At 53.8% G+C, this 19,531-nt stretch overlaps 1 protein-coding gene across 8 annotated transcripts; it reads left to right on the forward strand.

Annotated features, from left to right (window-relative positions):
• The first annotated feature begins 1,985 nt into the window (after window positions 1-1,985).
• Window positions 1,986-14,183, forward strand: ACADS (acyl-CoA dehydrogenase short chain). 8 transcript variants are annotated; one of them, XM_063614701.1, is made up of 11 exons: window positions 2,017-2,148; window positions 2,432-2,588; window positions 3,251-3,414; window positions 11,169-11,318; window positions 11,539-11,650; window positions 12,020-12,171; window positions 12,462-12,632; window positions 12,715-12,852; window positions 13,001-13,096; window positions 13,320-13,376; window positions 13,485-14,183. In XM_063614701.1, exons 2-11 carry the CDS (start codon window positions 2,534-2,536, stop codon window positions 13,626-13,628), a joined length of 1,239 nt encoding a protein of 412 aa, XP_063470771.1. In that variant the 5' UTR covers window positions 2,017-2,148; window positions 2,432-2,533; the 3' UTR covers window positions 13,629-14,183. The 8 variants fall into 8 exon arrangements, with proteins under 8 accessions (XP_055093750.1, XP_055093752.1, XP_055093753.1 ...); XM_063614700.1 differs by having other exon boundaries at window positions 2,018-2,148; window positions 13,476-14,183; XM_055237775.2 differs by lacking the exon at window positions 2,432-2,588 and having other exon boundaries at window positions 1,986-2,148; window positions 13,476-14,183.
• Window positions 14,184-19,531: the final 5,348 nt, after the last annotated feature.

Genomic DNA, 19,531 nt, shown 5'->3' on the forward strand with positions numbered 1-19,531 from the left:
ATTGAGGAATTGTACTGGACTTTAGGCTTAATATTTTTGCCTTGTATTTTTCCAGGGTGAGTGGCTTTGTAAATTGAAAGTTTACATGCACGTTTTAAAGGTAGGCTTTTTTTTTTGAGATGGAGTTTCGCTCTTTTTGCCCAGGCTGGAATGTGATGGCATGATGGTGGCTCACTGCACACTTCGCCTCCCGGGTTCAAGTGATTCTCCTGCCTCAGCCTCCCAAGTAGCTGGGATTACAGGTGCATGCCACCATGCCCGGCTAATTCTGTATTTTTGGTAGGGACAGGGTTTCCCCATGTTGGCCAGGCTGGTCTTGAACTCCTGACCTCAGGTGATCAACCCGCCTCGGCCTCCCAATGTTCTGGGATTATAGGTGTGAGCCACTGTGCCTGGCCGTAAAGGTAAGCTTATTAAGGAATACTTTAACTACAGTAAAATTTACCTCACTTAAGAGTATTGATGCATTTTGACAAATGAATACTTTTATTACCCATCACAATCATGATATAGGACATTTCCATCATACCCACTCAGAAAGTTCCTGAGTTCCTTGTGTTTGCAGCCAGGTGCCTTCCCCCACCTTAGCCTTTTGTAACCACTGTCTAATTCTGTCTCTATTGGAAAACTTGGATACTTTTAAAATGAAATTTCACGTTCATATTTACAGTCACAAAAAATTCTCAAGAGTCTGGTTTAGGTGCTCTGTGGCACCTGAAGCAATTATTATTGGCCTTTGCTCACAAACACAACTCACTTATTTCTCCCTTTTCTCCTGCCGCTTCATCGTTTCTTCTACCCAGGGCTGGTGCCCAGGTGGGATGACTGAAAGGTGAGGAAGCCCTTAGAGCATTTGCCAGTGGGAGTCATTCATTTGACTTTAAAGTACTGAGAATTTGGAGGTGTTCTTTTAAATGCATTATTTAAAAAGAAAGGTAACACATTAAGGACTTTGCTGCATCTTTTGATTGGCTTTCCTCTAGGAAGTAGTGACCGAGGTTTCTACTCTCCTCCAAGAGGAAGAGACAGAATTTTTGGCAAATAGGTCAATGCTGGGAACAGATGCCTGCCTGGCTGAGTGTTGGGAAAGAAAGGCAGTTGGAGGGATGTATGGGTGCCTGGGAGGGCGTGGGTGGTGCCCAGGAGGCTATGGGAGTCGGAATTACACTTGCACAAGAGAAGATCCTTATGGGACAAGTAAAATCAGCATAGTTTCTTGGGCGAGGCAAAGGTGTCCTGATGAGGATGCTGGGGGTCAAATATGTGGCTGGGTTCTGCCCCAATCGGGAATGAGACAGTCAGTACTGAAGTGGAACAGGGGGTAGCAGCTCCACCCACCTTCACAGCCTCTGGGGAAAAGAAAGCTTTCCTTGCAGCCCAACTCCAGGGGCCTAAATATTGAGCACCAACACAAGACAGGTCCTTGAGCTTCTTGGAGCGAGTGGGGGAAGCAGATAATTTCAGATGCAAAGTTCCTTGAATAAACAGAAGGCAAGATAGCCAGTAGGGGAGAAACGGCCTGGTGTGGTCAGGGCAGGCATCCATGAGACCTGAACGAAGAGGGGGCATTCCAGACAAAGGGAACAGTGATCACAGAGGCCCCCGAGTCAGGAACCAGCTAAGGGTCTTAGAGAAGAGCTGCCTCGTAAAGCCGAGCAACAATAACCAGGGAACGGTGGGCATGGGCCCTGATAGACAAGGCAGGTCTTGGCTTTTTAAGCCGTAGAATTGGATTTTAGGAGGGATGGGCCCGCCGACAAAGCCAACAAAGTTTTAAGCCGAAGATCGCTATCTTATTTATGCTTTAAAAATGACCTCTCTGGCCTTTCTGCGAAGCTCTATCCTTAGCTTTCTCTTGTTAGCGTTTTGATTAACGAATGAGGGCACGAACAGCCGGCTGACCCACCGCGCGTGCAGTCGAGCGTCGGTTCATCGCCTTGGGAGGGACCACTGGAGGCCCCGCCCCCTGGCCGTGAGCGCGCCTCGGCCCCGCCCCCGAGGTCATACGGGCGTGGCCTCTGCCCCGGGTCCCGCCCCCCAGCACTACGGAACAGCGCGGTCGCGGCGGTAGGTCGCGAAGCCTGGGACTGTGTCTGTCGCCCATGGCCGCCGCTCTGCTCGCCCGGGCCTCGGGCCCTGTCCGCAGAGGTGAGTGCTCTGGGGATCCGCACGGCGGAGCTGCGGCCCGCGCCTGGCCCAGCGGGCGGAGGTCCTGGCGGCCGGCTCTGTCCGAGCCGCTGGCAGGCGGAGCCCCCCTCTGGGAGCGCTCACGGCCTTTGCCCCAGTTCTGCTGCTCCTCGCGCCGACCCAGGCCGGCCCTTCAGGCGTCCCTGGTTCCTGCGCAGACCCCTACCCCCCGATTGACCCCAGCCGCCAGCCCAGTTCCCAGGGCTGCATCCATATCTCCCTCCCTCCATTTCACCTCCTCTAGAGGTTCAGGGTGCGCCCTTCTTCCGGAGCCAGGCCTGGGATTGAACCAGACCCGCATCTGTGACCTTGGGCAAGACAGCCCCTCCTCAGCCTCAGTTGGCCCATGTGTAAAATGTCCACAGAGAAAATCAGAGTTGTTGGGAGGATTAAATCACAGGGTATGTAAAGCACTTCGTGCCTGGCGTGTAACAGGTGCTCCACAAATGCTCGTTCTTGCTAGTTAATACAGTACCTTTCCCATCTTACCTGTCTCCAGCTGTAGCAGCCGTGACACATATAGCCACAGCTTCCTTTGCCTGGCCTGAATTACAAGGGGAACGCTACTGAGAACTGTGTTAAGCGCTAGTTAGTCTTTCTTTCGCACTCCCAGGAGCGGAATACTATTCTCCTCCACTTGTTATAGAAACGGAGGCTCAGTGACGTTTAAAACCCTTGCCTAAGGTCACAGAGCTGAGATCTTATTACTGTTGGTATTATACTGAGGACTGAAGGACGTAGTGTATGGAAATGCCTAGTGAGTATACTAAGCATTCAGTTAGTATGGGGTTTTCAGTGGCAGCCATCATGGACATTTTGGGCTGACAGTTCTTTGTTGTGGGGGCTGTCCTCTGCCTTGTAGGATGTTCAGCAGGGATCCCGGACCCCTATCCACTGGGTACCAATAGCATTCCCCTGCTCTAGTTGTGACAACTAAAATTGGCTCCAGACATTGCCAGATGTCCCTTGGAGGGCAAAATCCTCCCTGGTGAGTTAGTGGGTCACTAGGATTCTTGGAGACCTCCTGCCTCCTCCTTCCACTCACTTCTGCCCTTGCTGGCAGCTCTCCATCCTAGGGCCTGGCGGCAGTTACACACTGTCTACCAGTCTGTGGAACTGCCCGAGACACACCAGATGTTGCTCCAGACATGCCGGGACTTTGCCGAGAAGGAGTTGTTTCCCATTGCAGCCCAGGTGGATAAGGAACATCTCTTCCCAGCGGCTCAGGTGAGAGTGAAACCTCAGCAGCCCACGATGGTGGTCTGCCCCCTCTGCTCCTGGATGAATGGTGGCAGTGACAGCGGCACTCAGACTCTGGTAGAGGAACCCCAAAGCAGGGCCTGGAACCCAGAAAATGCTCTGGAAGTTTCCCTTGTCCAGCCTGTGGCCAGTAGCCAGGACTTAACTTCTGGGACAACAGTAATATGTGGTGGATGGTCAGTTGCTTACTGTGCCAGCCACTGTGCTCATTCTAAATAGTGCCTTTAGGGTGCTTGGCATGCACTAGGCACTGTTCTTGAGATGGGTTATCTCATCTGTTCCTCACAACAGTCCTGTGAGGTGAAGGTACTGTTCTTATTTATTTATTTTTTTGAGACGGAGTTTCACTCTTGTGGCTCAGGCTGGAGTGCAATGTGCGACCTCGCCTCACTGCAGCCTCCGCCTCCCGAATTCAAGTGATTCTCCTGCCTCAGCCTCCCAAGTAGCTGGGATTATAGGCGTGCACTGCTATGCCCCGCTAATTTTGTATTTTTAGTAAAGACGGGGTTTCATCATGTTGGCCAGGCTGGTCTCAAACTCCTGAATTCAGGTGATCTGCCCACCTCGGTCTCCCAAAGTGCTGGGATTACAGGTGTGAGACACCACACCCGGCCAAAGGTAGTATTATTATATACCCCATGGACTCAGACTTGTGAACAAGTTAAATAACATACCCAAGGTCATGGCGCTCATCAGCGGCAGCCTGCTCGACTTATTTTCTTTTTTATTTACTTACTTTTTTTTGAAATGGACTCTCGCTCTGTTGCCCAGGCTGGAGGGCAGTGGCGCAATATCAGCTCACTGCACCCTCTGCCTCCTGGGTTCAAGCGATTCTCCTGCCTCAGCCCCCAGTAGCTGGGATTACAGGCGGGCACCACCACGCCCAGCTAGTTTTTGTACTTTTAGTAGAGATGGGGTTTCTCCATGTTGGCCGGGCTGGTCTCGAACTCCTGACCTTAGGCGATCTACCCGCCTTGGCTTCCCAAAGTGCTGGGATTACAGGCGTGAGCCACCGTGCCCGGCCTGCTTGAACTGTTTTCTGCCCTGAGTTTCCCATCAGCGCGCTCCCTCCCGTGCCACTGTGTTCTTCCATTTGCATTCAGTCTGTCTGCAGCTACACGTTGAAGATGTTACTGCCGTACACGCTGACCTGAAGATGCCCAGCACCTGGTGTAACCACTCAGTAGTAGATAGTTGTTTAATTAATAATTTGTGAAAAGTCAAACCTCTCCAGCCTCTTCTCCTTGCCTGTTTTTTTTTTTAATTTTAATTTTAATTTATTTTTTATTTAAAAAAATTTTTTGAGACAGTCTTGCTCTGTCGCCAGGCTGGAGTGCAGGGGCGTGATCTCGGCTCGCTGCAGCCTCCGCCTCCTGAGTTCAAGCAATTCTTTCCTGCCTCAGCCTCCCGAGTAGCTGGGATTACAGGCGCCCGCCACCACACCTGGCTAATTTTATGTATTTTAGTAGAGACGGGGTTTCACTGTGTTGCCCAGGCTGGTCCCGAACTCCTGAGCTCAGGCAGTCCACCCGCCTTGGCCTCCGAAAGTGCTGGGATTACAGGTGTGAGCCACCGCACCCGGCCTTAAAAATGAGTTTTAAAAGGGACTTAAAACATTGTTTTTATATGAGGGACCCACTAACCGTTTCCCAGATATGAAGGCAGCAGGTGCTGCAGGCTTGCCTTGTCTGTCACTGCTGGGAAAGGGGTCTTACGGTTTCTTACAGTTTCTCAGCCTTGTCAGTGCTGTTGCCTCTTCTCAGGGTGCAGGTCCGGGTTGCTGGGTCACAGACACTAGGAACCAAGAGTGACACTTGCAGGGGGCTCTAGGAGGCCACCCCTTAAGATAGCTCTGAAGGTCAGGCCTCTCTCTGTAGAAAATACTAAAATATTGGGGCCGGGGCAGGGGCCTGGCTGCTGTTAGTTAATTACCATCAATTTACATAGGTCAGAAACAATGGACAAACCCGAACCCGTTTTTTCTCCCTTGGCTGCTTTTCTTTTTCTTTTTCTTTTTTTTTTTTTTGAGATGGAGTCTCACTCTGTCCCCCAGGCTGGAGTGCAGTGGTGCGATCTTGGCTCACTGCAGCCTCTGTCTCCCAGGTTCAAGCGATTCTCCTGCCTCAGCCTCCCAGGTAGCTGGGACTACAGGTGGCCGCCACCACGCCCAGCTAATTTTTGTATTTGTAGTAGAGACGGGGTTTCACCATGTTGGCCAGGCTGGTCTTGAACTCCTGACCTCAGGTCACCTGTCTGCCGCAGCCCCCCAAAGTGCTGGGATTTCAGGCATGAGCCACCGCTTAATTATATTTTGGGTTTCTCCTTTTTGACTGTCTCGTCTCTTCCCTCTCTTGCCACCCCTTTTTCCTTCCCTTGGTGCTGATCTCCCTGTCTCTTTTTCAGGAGGCCCTTTAACGAGTGCACATTACCATGGTTATTGCTTTTGTCCCCACTTTTTTTCTAGAATGTTCCTGTGGCTGGCCACAGTATGTTGCCTGAAATCTAGAGATAAATTTCAGAGTGAGAAAGCCTGGGAAACAGCCCCTGTCACCACTGATAAAATGGGGTGAGGTGACTGTGTCCAGGCTCTGGGATGGGACGGAGAAGGCTGTGCTCTTATGCGCTGCCCCAGAGCAGCTCTCCTCTCTTTTGAAATTTGCTGTCTCAACACCGGAGTGGGAGTGAGTGGAACTGCCATGTCTTTCACAGCCAGAGGTAGATGCTTTATTTTTTAAATATTTTTGTGTGTGTGTGATGGAGTCTCACTCTGTCCCCAGGCTGGAGTACAGTGGTGCGATCTTGGCTCACTGCAGCCTTTGCCTCCTGGATTCAAGCAATTTTCCTGCCTCAGCCTCCCGAGTAGCTGGAACTACAGGTGGCACCACCACACCCGGCTAACTTTTGTATTTTTAGTAGAGACGGGGTTTCACCATGTTGGCCAGGCTGGTCTCGAACTCTTGACTTCGTTATCCACCCGCCTGGGCCTCCCAAAGTTCTGGGATTACAGGCATGAGCCACTGCGCCCAGCCGGTAGATGCTGTAAAAGAAAATGCTGATGGTGAGAAAGGAGGGAGGACAGGAGCTGGGGGAAAATTGAGGGCGATGGTATACGCTAGTGAGGTCCTTTGGGTGTGGGAATTGTGAATTCCTACAACTCTTGATTCTAGCTCATTGAGAGTGTTGCATTAGCCAGAGGGAGGCGGCACTGTGTAGAGAGGAGGAGGCTGGGGTTCTGTCTTGCCTCCTGGTGGCCTAGACCTGGCCACTGACGCCACGTACCCTTTCTGTGTGAATTCCCTTATCTGTAAGAGGAATATGGGGTCATCCTCATTCTGCTACCTGTCAGGACGTGTGACTAAGCATTTTAGGTGAGTATGAGGAACTGAACGCACCTAGGAGAGTTTCATTCTTTTACTCTGTTTCCGGGAATTTGGGTTCCCACTGTGTTTCTGGGGATGAGATGGAGTTATGGAGCGATTGGCTCATGCGCCATTTATTCCAAGATTTTATACCAACAAGTTCCGGGGTGAAAAGGAGGGTGTGTCTCCGTGGCCGGGGAGATCTGAAGGTGCTTGGAGGGTGAGGCGGCTTGAGCTAGTTTAGCCTTATTCTGTTTTGCTGGTAAGCTAGAGAAAAAGGCTTTCGGTGAGGTTCATGCCTAGGCCTGACCGTGAGTCTTGGACACCTGCATATTTATTTTTGTTTTGTTTTTGTTTTTTTGAGACAGGGCCTCACTGTCGCCCAGGCTGGAGTGCAGTGACACAAACACGGCTCACTGCAGCCTCTACCTCCCGGGCTCGGGGCTCAAGCGATCCTCACGCCTCACCTCCTGCAGTAGCTGGGACCACAGGTGTGCACCACCATGCCTGGCTCTTTTATTTTTATTTTTATTAATTTTTTGTGGAGATGGAGGTCTCGCCATATTGGTGAAGCTGGTCTCAAACGCCCTGACTCAGGTGATCCTCCTACCTCCGTCTCCCAAAGTGCTGGGATTACACCCTCTTTTTTTTAATTAAAAAATTTTCTTTTAGAAGCAGGGGTATCATCATGTTGGCCAGGCTGGATTTGAACGCCTGGGCTCAAGTGATTCTCCTGCCTCATCCTCCTCCTGAGTGGCTGGAGACCTGCGTATTTCTGGCACTTGGTAGAGTATTGTCCAGCAGCAGAGGCGTTCCTTAATAAAATAGTTGGTTTTTTTTTTTTTTTTTTGAGACGGAATCTCACTCTGTTGCCCAGGCTGGGGTACAGTGGCACGATCTCGGCTCGCTGCAACCTCCGCCTCCTGGGTTCAAACAATTCTCCTGCCTCAGCCTCCCGAGCAGCTGGGATTACAGGTGCCCACCACCACGCCTGGCTAATTTTTGTATTTTTAGTAGAGACGGGGTTTTACCATGTTGGCCAGGCTGGTCTTGAACTCGTGACCTCGTGATCTGCCTGCCTTGGCCTCCCAAAGTGCTGGGATTACAGGTGTGAACCACTGCACTCAGCCTTTTTTTTTTTTTTGAGACAGAGTCTCCCTCTGTCGCCCAGGCTGGAGTGCAGTGGTGCAATCTCAGCTCACTGCAACGTCCGCCTCCCAGGTTCAAGTGATTCCTCTGCCTCAGCCTCCCGAGTAGCTGGGCTTATAGGCATCCACCACCACGCCCAGCTAATTTTTTGTATTTTTAGTAGAGATGGGGTTTTACCATGTTGGCCAGGCTGGTCTGAAACTCCTGACCTCAGGTGATCCACCCGCCTCAGCTACCAAAGTGCTGGGAATACAAGCGTGAGCCACTGCACCTGGCAAAGTACTCTGAATTGTGGGCTAGAAAAGTGTTCTGTTCAGAGGCCACGTTTGTGCTGCCGCAGGTCTGTGTCTCCAGGTCCTCTTCCTAGTGAAAGGCACTCTCTCCCTTGGACTTCCCCTTCCCTAGTTGGTTCCTGCCTGCTGAAATGGTGCCTATTCTGAGCAGGACCCCCCTCCCCAGGTGTGTGGTGGCCACAGAACGATCTTCTTTTTAGTAATTCTCAAAATGACACCTCCCTGGTAGCTCTGAGTTCCCATTTGTCACTGTGGATGACTTTCCTATTGCTGCTGTAACAAATGACCTTAAACCCTGTGGCTTAAAGCAATACAGATATATTCTCTGACAGTTCAAGACCAGCCTGGGCAACATAGCAAGACCCCATCTCTACCAAAAAAAAAAAAGGAAAAAACAAAACAAAACCATGGCAGCCACTTGATAAATGCCATTCACCAGTTACTCAACCCCAGTCAGGAATCCAGTATGGGTCCTACAGGGCTAAATGAAGGCATCGGCAGGACTGAGTTCCCTCTGGAGGCTCTGGGGAAATCCGCTCCTGTCTTTTCCAGTTCTAGAGGCCGCCTGCATTCCTTCCCGCCAGAGTTCCTGCGTCTGCTTCCGTCGCCACCTCTCCTTCTCTGAGTCTGTGTCTGTCTTTGCCTTACGAAGACCCTGTGATGACACTGGGTGACTCTGATCATCCAGAATAACCCTCACATCTCCAGATGCTTCACTTACGTGTGCAAAGTCCCTATTGCCACGGAAGGGAACATACTCACGGGGCCTGGGATTGGGATGGGGACATCTTGGGGGGTTGCTGTCATGCTGCCTTCCACACACTGGTCATCTCCTTCCCAGCTTCTCTGCCCTCTGACTGCAGCGCAGCATCTGCCTGGGGGCCACAGAGCTTGATGTGCACTTGCGGGGGTCATAGCTCAGGCCTCTCAGCACACACGTTTATACCCCACATATAGTACGTGTGGGAGACTCAGAGAAGAGGATGCTCCGGCCCACGCTTAGAGTCTTACAAGTGATTTCCCATGGGAACAGTTCAAGGAAGAATCAAATCAGCAATTTCACAGAGGGACACACAGATTGTCACAGAAGTGCTGCAGGCTCCTAGGTGCCCCCTGTTTTCCATACGTTATTGTCAAAGTAAGAACTAGGCTTGGTGTGGTGCTCGTGCCTCTAATCAGCATGGGGGAGGCTGAGGCAGGAGGATCACTTGAGCCAGGAGTTCGACACCAGCTTGGGCAACATAGTGAGATCCTGTGTCTAAAAAGAAACAATAGTTTTTTTTTTTTTTTTTTTGAGACAGAGTTTCACTCTGTCTCCCAGGCTGGAGTGCAGTGGCACGATCTCGGCTCACTGCAACCTCTTCCTTCCAGGTTCAAGCAATTCTCCTGCCTCAGCTTCCTGAGTGGGATTACAGGCACCCGCCACCACGCCCAGCTAGTTTTTATATTTTTGGTAGAGACATGGTTTCACCATGTTGGCCAGGCTGGTCTCGAACTCCTGGCTTCAAATGATCCGCCCATCTCGGCCCATCTTGGCCTTCTAGAGTGCTGGGATTCTTTAGGAGGCTGAGGTGGGCGAATCACCTGAGGTCAGGAATTCGAGACCAGTCTGGCCAACGTGGTGAAACCCGGTCTCTACCAAAAATATAAAAACTAGCCGGGCGTGGTGGCAGGCGCCTGTAATATCAGCTACTTGGAAGGCTGAGACAGGAGAATCGCTTCAACCGGGAGGCGGAGGTTGCAGTGAGTCGAGATGGCACTACTGCACTCCAGCCTGGGCAACAGAGCAAGACTCTGTCACAAAAATAAAATAAAATAAAATAAAATAAAATAAAATAAAATAAAATAAAATAAAATAACATGGTTGCAGGAATGAGATTGTATAAAAGGGCTTGTGAAAAGCAACAATTCCCTTCCCTGTCCCCGTCCCCGTCCCTGTCCCTGTCCCCGTCCCCGTCCCTGTCCCTGCTCTCCCAGAGGTAAGTGGTTTCACTTGTTCCTTTTTGAAGTTAGGTAGATTCTGTGGCCCACATTTCCCATGTTACTCACCTGAGAGTAATAATACTATTATTATTATTTTGTTTTTGGTAGAGACGGGGTCTTGCTATGTTGCCCAGACTGGTCTCGAACTCCTGGCCTCAAGCAATCCCCTCACCTTGGCCTCCCAAAGTGCTGGGATTACAGGTGTGATCGCTGCTCCTGGCCCACTCTTAATATGATTATTAGTCAGAATTCAGAATCCCAAGCTCTTATCCTTCATTCATTCTCTCACTGGCCTTGGGCATGTAGCAGTGAGCAAGGGCACACAGTCTCTGCCCTCGTGGTGAAGGCAAAAGACCTTAATCCAGAGAAGCACGTTCATCCCTGAGAAATTCCAGCCACAGAGGTGCTGCAGGAGAGGAACTGAAGGATTTGACTCAGCGAGGCTGGGGATGGCAGCCCAAAGCAGCGAGGCCTGAGCTGTGATCAGAAGGAGAGGGGGGCGATAACCAGCTGATGGATAGGAGGCGGCATGTGCAGAGGCCCTGTGGTGGGGCGGCTGTGTGTGTGTGGATGTGCACAGGGGGCTGGACGAAGGTCAGTGTGGCTCACACTGTCCTGCTCCGTACCTCTGAGTTCCCTGAAAGCATCCTGTGCCTTCTGCCTGCTCGCTGCCGTGGCTGTGGACGGAGCGGGGAGTGGGGAGCGGGGAGCGGGCGTGGAGGCGGGGGCAGGACAGCTTGAATGAGAAGTGCCGTCGTACAGACCTCAGTGGGACTGGGTCTTCAGCGTCTGGACTTGGGGATCCCTTGTGGGTGGCTGGGGTCACATGGCCTGAGTTTCTGCAGGCACTGCCTTGGGGGCAGGAGGGTTTGGGCTTGGGGAGGGTGGGCTCGCCCCCAGCAGCTGCCCATGGCATGCCATCCTTCCCTGTGCCCAGGTGAAGAAGATGGGCGGGCTCGGGCTTCTGGCCATGGACGTGCCCGAGGAGCTTGGCGGTGCCGGTCTTGATTACCTGGCCTACGCCATCGCCATGGAGGAGATCAGCCGCGGCTGTGCCTCCACTGGAGTCATCATGAGTGTCAACAATGTGAGCCCCCTCCCAGGCCCCTGGGACACACGGGTGGAGGGAGGCTCCTGTGAGCAGGCAGGCTCTGGCCTCGGCTCCCAGCCCCGATCTCTCTGGAGATGTCACAGGCCTTGGTCCTACTGGGTAGGCCCTGGAGAGAACAGGCCCTGAGGTGCAGCCCGCAGGTGGGCAGGATGCGTCTGGGCCTGGGGCCTCCGACCGCTCCCCGCTGTCCCCCTAGTCTCTCTACCTGGGGCCCATCTTGAAGTTTGGCTCCAAGGAGCAGAAGCAGAAGTGGGTCACGCCTTTCACCAGTGGTGACAGAATTGGCTGCTTTGCCCTCAGCGAACCAGGTACCTGCCCTGTCCGCTCACCTGTTCTTAGGGTGACTGGCCCAGAGGGGGAAGAGAGGAAGGTGCTGGGCCAACTGCTCACTGCTTCGGAGGCCAGAGGGGAGGCTCCCCATGAGGTTGGTGGGGTGTGCGCTCTTGCCACCCCGGTGCTGGGAGGAAGATTGCCTTCGGGGGCCCCTGGTTTAAGACGCCCAGCTCCTGCACACTCCCTTTGCCCTCTGGGCACGTCACTGAGAGCTTTGGGACCCTCATCTTTGGAGCCTGAGTCGCGTTTCGTGTCCACCAGCAGGGGGTGTGGAGGGAGTGAGGCTGGTGCCCTTAGGTTGTGTGGGGTGGGGCCTGCGCTGAGCTCTGGGTCTGTGTCGGCAGGGAACGGGAGCGATGCAGGAGCAGCGTCCACCACCGCCCGGGCTGAGGGCGACTCATGGGTCCTGAATGGCACCAAAGCCTGGATCACCAATGCCTGGGAGGCCTCGGCTGCCGTGGTCTTTGCCAGCACGGACAGAGCCCTGCAAAACAAGGTGGGCACCCCAGAGAGGGGTTCAGCCAGATCCTGGGCTGCAGTCATTTCATTTTCTAGAGCCTTCTCTCCTTGGCCCGACTGGACCTATTTTTGCTCTGGGTCAAGTGGGCTGTCCCTGTCCCTCCCCGGCTGCCACTGAAGTCTGCACCTTCCCCAGAAGCCGGCAGAGGGTGTCGGGGCCTGAGCTTCTGAGGGAGGTGGGGAGGGGACCAGGTTGGTGTTGGGTGTGCTGGTGTGAGCGTGTGGCTGAGGGGCAGCTCTGAGAAAGCTGCCCGCCTCTCCTTTCAGGGCATCAGTGCCTTCCTGGTCCCCATGCCAACGCCTGGGCTCACGCTGGGGAAGAAAGAAGACAAGCTGGGCATCCGGGGCTCATCCACGGCCAACCTCATCTTTGAGGACTGTCGCATCCCCAAGGACAGCATCCTGGGGGAGCCGGGGATGGGCTTCAAGATAGCCATGGTGAGCCCGGCAGTGGGGGTGGCACCTTGAGGCCAGGCCTGTGCCCTGGCTGGCGGGCCACTGACCAGGGCGGTCCCCACAGCAAACCCTGGACATGGGCCGCATCGGCATCGCCTCCCAGGCCCTGGGCATTGCCCAGACCGCCCTCGATTGTGCTGTGAACTACGCTGAGAATCGCATGGCCTTCGGGGCGCCCCTCACCAAGCTCCAGGTCATTCAGGTAATGGTGGCAGCTTTAGGAGCTGGGCCAAGAGGCTAGACAGTGGGCGGTGAGTGTGGCCTCCTGACTGCTCTCCATCCTCCTCCCCCTCCCTTCTGTCCCTGGAGGGGCAGCTGCTGACCTGTGGTGCGGGGTGGGGCTGTTGCAGTTCAAGTTGGCAGACATGGCCCTGGCCCTGGAGAGTGCCCGGCTGCTGACCTGGCGCGCTGCCATGCTGAAGGATAACAAGAAGCCTTTCATCAAGGTGCCCACAGGGGTCCCCGAGCCATGGCCCAGAATGTGGTGGACCCAGGGATGGGGAGAGGTTGGGGCGGGTCTCTGCCCCTTGGCCCCGTGGGTCAGAGGTGTGGGCCTGGGGTTTACTGCCCCATGGGGAGGCTCCACAGGCCTCCCCTGCTGAGGGTCTGTGAGCAGGGGGTGCGGGGGGTCCCCTCAAGGGAAGGCTCTGACTGTACCCCCATGTTTAGGAGGCAGCCATGGCCAAGCTGGCCGCCTCAGAGGCCGCGACCGCCATCAGCCACCAGGTGAGCGTCCACGGTGAGCCCTGAGGGGGCCAGCTGCCCCTTCTCCAGCTTTCCCCATGCCGGGGTCTTCTCCCTCCTCAGCCCCTGTTCTCATCTCAGGCCATCCAGATCCTGGGCGGCATGGGCTATGTGACAGAGATGCCAGCAGAGCGGCACTACCGCGATGCCCGCATCACTGAGATCTACGAGGGCACCAGCGAAATCCAGCGGCTGGTGATCGCTGGGCACCTGCTCAGGAGCTACCGGAGCTGAGCCCATGGCGGGCTGCTCCAGGACTGTGGGAAGTCACGGGAGCTGGGGGCCTCCACCCCGACCTAGAGACTGGGAGGCCCGGCGGGGGCTCCCTGGGGCCCCCGGATGGGCTCAGTGCTGCCACCCAGATCAGATCACTTGGGAATGAGGCCCTCCGACCATTGGCAGCTCCACCTCTGGGCCTTTCTGCCTCCTCACCACTGTGCCTCAAGTTCCTCATCTGAGTGGCCCTGGCCTCCTGGGGGCGGGGTTGTGGGGGGGCCTGAGTGACACTCAGGGACACCTCAGTTGTGCTCCCGGGGGCCCTGGTGACCCGGCATGAAGGCCCAGTGGGACAGGCCCTTGGTGGGGTCTGTCTTTTCCGTGAGGTCAGAGGTCAGGAGCAGGGCTGGGGTCAGAATGACGAGGCCTGGGGTCCTGGTGTTGGGCAGGCAGTGGGGCTGGGCCATGGAGCTGGCCCAGAGGCCCCTCAGCCCTTCGTAAAGCCTGATGAAGGCAGGGGTGGTGATTCACGCTGTGTGACTGACTGTGGGTAATAAACACACCTGTCCCCCAGTCTGTGTCCTCGCCCTCTCCTGGGTGCTCGGGGGAGGGATGGTGGTCTCTGCACAGAGCTCCGCTCTCTGACAGTCTCACCCTGTGAGTGTTGGGGGTCTTCTGAGTTACGGCAGAGGCCAGGTTGGCCAAGGAGGCAGTTCAGGAATAGGAACTGGGTCCTGCAGGCCTCAGGGAGTGACCCCTGGGCAGGGAGGGTGGGCCAGGCAGGGCCAGTGGGCTAGAAGGGGTTCTCTAGGCAGGACCAGCCTCCAGGCAGGAGGAAGGAATGCCGCAGATTGCCAGAGTCGGGGAGCAAAGCTGTGGAGGCCCCGAGCCCCAGGTGGGAGAACACAGAACCTTGAGAAGCAGCCATTGTGCTCACTAGCACGCTCGGGGGCGGCCCTGGCCAGCCATTGCGGGGGCTTGCCCTGGTCCTGGTGCCTGCAGGGCTGGCTCTGGGCAAAGGTGCCTGAAGCCAAGGTCAAGGCTTTTAACCCTTTGGGCCAGTGTCGATCTCAGCAGCTGGAAGAGAAAACAGTGAGCAAAGAAAGATTTCGAATGAGGTGGGGACAGCCCTCCACCGGGCAGGCAGGGCAGAGTCAAACTGGCATTGCTGGGAGGTCTCTGGAGGGAAGCGGGGGGGAGACAGGTGACTTTAGGAGCTGTCATCAAAGGGGCGCCCAGGAACCCTGAGCCCCTGCTGCGGGTGGATTTTTTTTTTTTTTTTTTTTTTGAGACAGAATCTCACTCTGTCACCCAGGCAGGAGTGCAGTGGCACAACCACAGCTCATCAAAACCTCAACCTCCCAGGCTCAAGTGATCCTCCCGTCTCAGCCTCCCAGGTAACTGGGACTACAGGTGCACACTACCATGGCCAGCTAATTTTTAAATTTTTTGTAGAGATGGGGTCTTGCTTTGTTGCCCAGGCTGTTCTTGGACTCCTGGGCTCAAGTAATCCTCCCACCTCAGCCTCCCAAGTGGGATTTCTGTGCCAGGCGCTGGTGCCCCACAGCCGAAGGATGCAGCCTGGAGCTGCTGCTCTGCAGGGCGGCTCTGCCCTTGACCCTGCCCTGACCTGGGCCTGGTCTAGTGCCCCGGGGAATAGGAGTGCACTTCCTTGAGCGAATTTAGGTCCTGATTTACTCCACGGGCAAGGTGTGCGCAGGGCCCACGGGTAGTGTGTTCCCTGCTAACAAGGCACACCTGTGGCTCCTGGGAAGTGCGTCCTGCCGGGCTCCCGAGGTCAGCGGCGTCCTGTGCAGCCCGCAGAAGTTTGGGTCCCTGGGCTTTCCTCCTGGCTCCAGGTAAGCGCCGCAGGGTCTTGCCTCCTGGCTCACACTCTCTCGGGGTCTCCTGATCTGCTCCTGTCCCTGTCCTGGGCTCAGGTGCAAGCCAAAGGTACCAGAGCAGAGGGGGACCCAGGACGCTTCCAGAAGCAGCACGTTTGAGCCCTTCTACTTGGGGGCAGATGAAGGCCTGTGATTCCCTGTCCCCATGAGCCCGGGGACAGTGGGGAGGGAGCGTTTGGAGGTGCTGTGCCCCTGCCCAGCGAGGCAGCACTGCTCCTGGCGCAGATGCAGTGCGGGGTTGAGGTTGTCTTTAGGCCCTTCCTCTAGGTGATGGGGGAAGAGGAACCCAAACTGCATTCATCCCAGGCTGGGGACCTGGCTGTCTTGGCTGGAGTTCAGGCCCCTCAGATCCCCTGCCCCACCCACTGAGAAGGGTCTGGGCCCTGGAGGGTCAAAGGTAGCCGACTGGAGCCACACCACTCCCAGAAGGGCAGAGGGCTGGAGTCAGCACAGGCCGAGTGGCAGCCCTGGAGGGGTTTCTGCTTCTCAGACCTGCCCAGGGCTCGTTCAGGTGGCCACTAAGAGCCTTTCCAGGAAGTGCAGCCTCGGAGGCCTGGGGTCCTGCATTTCAGATGAAGCCACCCAGGCCCCGACCCAAGAGCCAGTCTGTGCACTTGGGGGCTTCGAGGCGCCGTCGTGGGTCCAGGGTCTGCCCTTCAGTGAGGGAGAGTTGGCACAAACCCTTGGCTTTGACGGGGTGCTGCCCGTTAGTGGAAGCTCCTTCTGGCTTGGAACTGAATGTGGACTCTGCCCCCGGGGCACTGGAGCCCGAACTGTCCTAGAGCCCGTGCCCCTTTGGATGCGAATTCCTCGGTGTAGGTTTCCTAAGGACAAGGACGTTCACTTACATAACAACGGGACCGTTTCCCACCCTGGTCAACTTTCACATCTGCACACTCCACTCAGATTGCGCCAGCCGGCCCCGTGTCTGTGACGTCAGCTCTCCTCAAGGTCCAGGGGCCTGCATTGCATGTAGCTGAGAGGCCACCTGTTTCCTGCCCTCTAGCCCTCTGGGACAAGTTCTCCATGCTTTGGTTCTTTTTTTTTTTTTTTTTTTTTTTTTGGAGACGGAGTCTCGCTCTGTTGCCAGGCTGGAGTACAGTGGCACAATCTCGGCTCACTGCAGCCTCCACATCCTGGTTTCAAGTGATCAAGTGATTCTTCTGTCTCAGCCTCCCGAGTAGCTGGGACTACAGGCACATGCCACCACGCCCGGCTAATTTTTGTATTTTTAGTAGAGATGGGCTTTCACCATGTTGGCCAGGCTGGTCTCGAACTCCTGACCTCAGGTGATCCGCCCGCCTTGGCCTCCCAAAGTGCTGGGATTACAGGCGTGGGCCACCACACCTGGCCTGAAGTCATACATTTCTAAGCGTGGCTTTTGCTTCATCTCATACATTTTAGTGTCATATTTTCCTTATTACTCAGTTTTCTGAGGCCCATTGTGCTATTTTGACTTATCAGTTATTTAGAAGAGTATTATTATTTTTTGAGACAGGGTCTCTTCTCGCTTGGGCTGGAGTGTAGTGGTAGAATCACAGATCACCACAGCCTTGACCTCCCAGGCTCAGGTGAGCCTCCTACCTCAGCCTCCCAAGTAGATGGGACTACAGGCACCACCACACCTGGCTATTTTTTTGTATTTTTAGTAGAGATGGGGTTTCACCATCTCTACTAAAGATGTGACCAGCCCAGGCTAGTCTCAAACTCTTGGGCTCAAGTGATCTGCCCACCTCGGCCTCCCAGAGTGCTGGGATTACAGGTGTGAGTCACCATGCCTGGCCAAAGAGTATTATTTTATTAATATGGGGTTTTCTGAGGTATTTTTTGTTAATGATTTTTAAAAACTGTGATGCAGTTTACAGTTTTAACCATTTTAAAGTGTACACTCAGTGGCATTTAGGACATTCATAATGTTATGCAACCATCGCCACCATCTAGTTCCAGAACATTCTCATCACCCCAAAAGGAAACTCCATACCTACTTGCTGGTTTTTACCTTAATTGCATTGTGGTCTCAGCACATTTTCTGCATTGTTTGAATTTTTTGAAACCTGTTGAGATGTGCTTCACGGCACTAAGTTACTTTTTATAAAGATTGAATATTAGCAATTTGGTTTTTCATGTTGATACGTGAAGTTCTAGTTTATTTATTTGGATTGCTGCATGGTGTTCCACGGGATAAACTATCGGGGTAGTTTCCTGCTTTTTACTCTTATAAACCATGATGCAGTGGACATTCTGGCATGTGTGTGCTTGTTCTAGTGTGAGAACTTGTGAGCATTTAAATCGAAGTGGGCTTGCTGGGCCTTAAGGCTATTTATTTCTTCAGCTTCACCAGATATTGCCAAATGGCCCTCCAGAGGTTGGATCAGTGGTCGGATCACCCTCTATGCGTATGCGAGGGTCGATGATGCGCATTCTCTCCGTTCCTTGGCACCCACAGATTTTACAAACGTTCTTCAAAATGGTTGTGATTTTAACTTGCATCTCCCTGGTTTCTTGAGAAACTGCACATCTTTTCACGTGGTGATTGGTCATTCTGGTTTCTGCTGTGAATTGCCATTGTCTGTTTCTTCTTTGGGTTGTAATTGATTTGTAATTGTCCCATGTGTTTATTCTTGATACTAATCATTTGTCAGATATCTGGTTGCAAAAGGACTCGTACAGTGTGTGGTTTTCCCTTTATTTATTTATTTATTATTATTATTATTATTATTATTATTTTCTGAGACAGAGTCTCGCTCTGTCGCCCAGGCTGGAGTGCAGTGGCGTGATCTCGGCTCACTGCAAGCTCTGCCTCCTGGGTTCACGCCATTCTCCTGCCTCAGCCTCCAGAGCAGCTGGGACTACAGGCACCCGCCACCACGCCCTGCTAATTTTTTGTGTTTTTAGTAGAGACGGGGTTTCACCGTGTTAGCCAGGATGGTCTCGATCTCCCGACCTCGTGATCCGCCCGCCTCGGCCTCCCAAAGTGCTGGGATTACGGGGGTGAGCCACTGCGCCCGACCTTCCCTTTTTAAAAATGAGTTCAGCCAGGCACGGTGGCTCACACCTGTAATCCCAGCACTTTGGGAGGCTGAGGCGGGTGGATCACCTGAGGTCAGGAGTTCAAGAACAGCCTGGCCAACATGGCAAAAACCCATCTCTACTAAAAATACAAAATTAGCCAGGCATGGTGGTGTGCGCCTGTAATCCCAGCTACTTGGGAGACTGAGGCAGGAGAATTGCTTGGACCTGGGAGGTAGAGGTTGCAGTGAGCCAAGATTGTGCCACTGCACTCCAGCCTGGGCAACAGAGCAGGATTCATATTAGGAAAAGAAAATAAAAAAATACAGTTTAGTGGAAGGAATACGTTCTAGTGTTTACACAATATGGTGATTATAGTTATCAGTATTTTTTGTATATTTCAAAATAACTAGAAGATTTAGTATGTTCTCAACACAAAGAAGCGATAGATGTTTGAGGTGATGGATACCCAGTTACCCCGATTTGATCATTAAACATTTTATGCATGGATCAAAATATCACACGTACCCCATAAATATGTACAATTATTGTGTATTAGTTAAAAAAAAAAAAAAGGCTCTTATGTGTAGCAGAAGGGCAGACACAGTGCAGGCAGGCCAGAGACCTAACAGGAATTTGCAGGGCTCCAGAGCCTGAAGACTCAGCCCTGGCAGATCGCTTAGGCCAAGGGCAGCGGCGTGGGAAGGAAAACCTGGCATCCGGAAAACGGAGCCATCTGAACGGATGCCCCTGGCTCTGCTCTCCAGCCCAAACTCTCCAGGGTGCATAGGGTGGCTGCCTCTCCATAGGAAGGCCAGCGCTTCTGCTACTGGAAGAGGCTGCGGAAGCCGCTCCCAACAAGGCCACAGGTGCCCCTCTGCAGCGGCCCTCACCTCCTCTCCTGGCTGCCGGGCCCATGACTGCGGTCGAAGCCCAGCGTCACCCAGCTGGGGACAGGCTGCAGCTGATAAGAAAGCGACGATACACTGGTATTGGTTTTCTACTGTA

Source organism: Symphalangus syndactylus, chromosome 13 (genome assembly GCF_028878055.3).
Source record: "Symphalangus syndactylus isolate Jambi chromosome 13, NHGRI_mSymSyn1-v2.1_pri, whole genome shotgun sequence".
In the NCBI taxonomy this organism is placed as follows: domain Eukaryota; kingdom Metazoa; phylum Chordata; class Mammalia; order Primates; family Hylobatidae; genus Symphalangus; species Symphalangus syndactylus.